The following is a 1,661-nucleotide window of genomic DNA, read 5'->3' as shown; positions in this document are numbered from 1 at the left end:
TCTTTTTTTCTTTTCAACCATTTGTGTAGCCGTTCCTCATTTTTGCTTCTGATAATCAGCTCCTATCACTATTAGAACTGCCTTTGGGCTACTGGAGCTACTCAGCCAGCAAGAGCACAGAAGATGTGCTTGGGCATTGTCTTCCCCCTGGGAGGCCCCTGACCAATGACCGGTGGTGCAGGAGTATGAAGTCTAGCTCCCTTGCCTTCATGGGACAGCTCTGTGGTGAAATGTACACTTCCAGAGTTCTGTGGAATCAGGGAGAGTCACCTTTGCTTGGTCTCCTCCCCTTCCCTGTCCTGCTTCCTCCACTTCCTCCCTTGTCACACCTGGGACCACTTCCATGATAAATTATTTGCACATAAATTTCCATCGTGGTGTTAAACCTGACCTAAGCCACATACCTTTAATTTGAAAAGAAATTCTCACAGGAGACCCCCAGCAAACTTCCCCTACCTCTCATTGACCAGAAGAGGGTCACATGTTTATGCCTTAGCCAACTCTACTGCAAGGGGAATGAGATCACCAAGGCTGACTTAGAGAGTAATCATGGACCGTGTGTGTGGCCCCCATCTGTAGTCCTAGCACTTTGGGAGGCCGAGGTGGGAGGATTGCTTGAAGCCAGGAGTTCCAGACTGGCTTGGTCAACATAGTGAGCCCTGTCTTTTTTTTTTTTTTTTTTTAAATCCAATCTTTATTTAAAAATCTAATCTGCCAGTTTAGCGTTTTCCACCAACTCGGGGAGCTGAAACTTTCACAGGCTTCACAATCTTTTGCTTAGGTGCTGCCTTTGTAGGTGCCTTAGCAGCAGCCATTGCTGTCTTTTTAGATGCTTGCTTAGCCTTTTTTGCTTCCTTAGCAGCCCTGATAGCTTGTTCTCGTTGAGCCTTTCTGACTTCAGGTTTCTGATTCCTCTTGGCCATTATATCAGCAAGAGATGCACCAGTAATGGCCTTCTGGAATTTGACTGCTTGGCAGGTTCTTTTCTTTTGAATTTCTTCCGACTGTCCCTTTTTGTGCTTCCTTCTGTAGAGGACAGTCCAGTTTGTCTGCTGAGGATTCCTCTTGGAAAGGAACGCCAACTCGCATTTCGAATTAAGAAACTGGAAAACCTTCCCGTCGGTCCTGGCGTAGCGCCTCCCGTGTCCGGGGTAGATCTTGTACCCGCTAAAACTGCACAGCTCGACCTTCATGGCGACGGCTCCACGGGAAGCAGTGAGCCCTGTCTTTAAAAAAAAAAAAAAGAAAGAAAGAAAAGAAAGAGACCAATTATGATTTACCTCTGGAGCTGGAGCTGGGGGAGTTCCGAGTCTCCTGAAGCATATGGCTATGGATACTGGGGGGTGAGAGATGTGGGGGTGGATATCAGGCTTTGGCCTGCAGGAGAATATTGAGGCAGAAAAAAGGCAACCAACAGTGCCTTTTTCTCCAGGGTCTGACTCTCCATATGGGAGGTAACTATTCTTGCCTAAAAATGCAATAATTCTCCCTTCCCACTGAAATGATAGTTTGAGTACAGGATGCACAAATGGAAATTGCTGGAAGATATTGCTCATTGTCTTTTAGCTTCCAGGAATACTATAGAGAGATCTGATACATTTATAGTTTTTAATCCTTTGTTTGGAAGCTATTTTTTTTTTTTTTCCTGTCTGGGAGGTTTT

General features: G+C 45.6%; 1 protein-coding gene across 1 annotated transcript; it reads right to left on the bottom strand.

Moving 5' to 3' along the window:
- Positions 1-664: 664 nt before the first annotated feature.
- On the bottom strand, positions 665-1,207 carry LOC129485815 (large ribosomal subunit protein eL24-like). Its single transcript, XM_055284825.2, has one exon. It carries the CDS (start codon positions 1,191-1,193, stop codon positions 720-722), a length of 474 nt encoding a protein of 157 aa, XP_055140800.1. The 5' UTR covers positions 1,194-1,207; the 3' UTR covers positions 665-719.
- Between the last annotated feature and the right edge of the window lie 454 nt (positions 1,208-1,661).

Source organism: Symphalangus syndactylus, chromosome 7, assembly GCF_028878055.3.
Source record: "Symphalangus syndactylus isolate Jambi chromosome 7, NHGRI_mSymSyn1-v2.1_pri, whole genome shotgun sequence".
In the NCBI taxonomy this organism is placed as follows: Eukaryota; Metazoa; Chordata; class Mammalia; order Primates; family Hylobatidae; genus Symphalangus; species Symphalangus syndactylus.
This window is presented reverse-complemented; position numbering and strand designations above follow the sequence as displayed.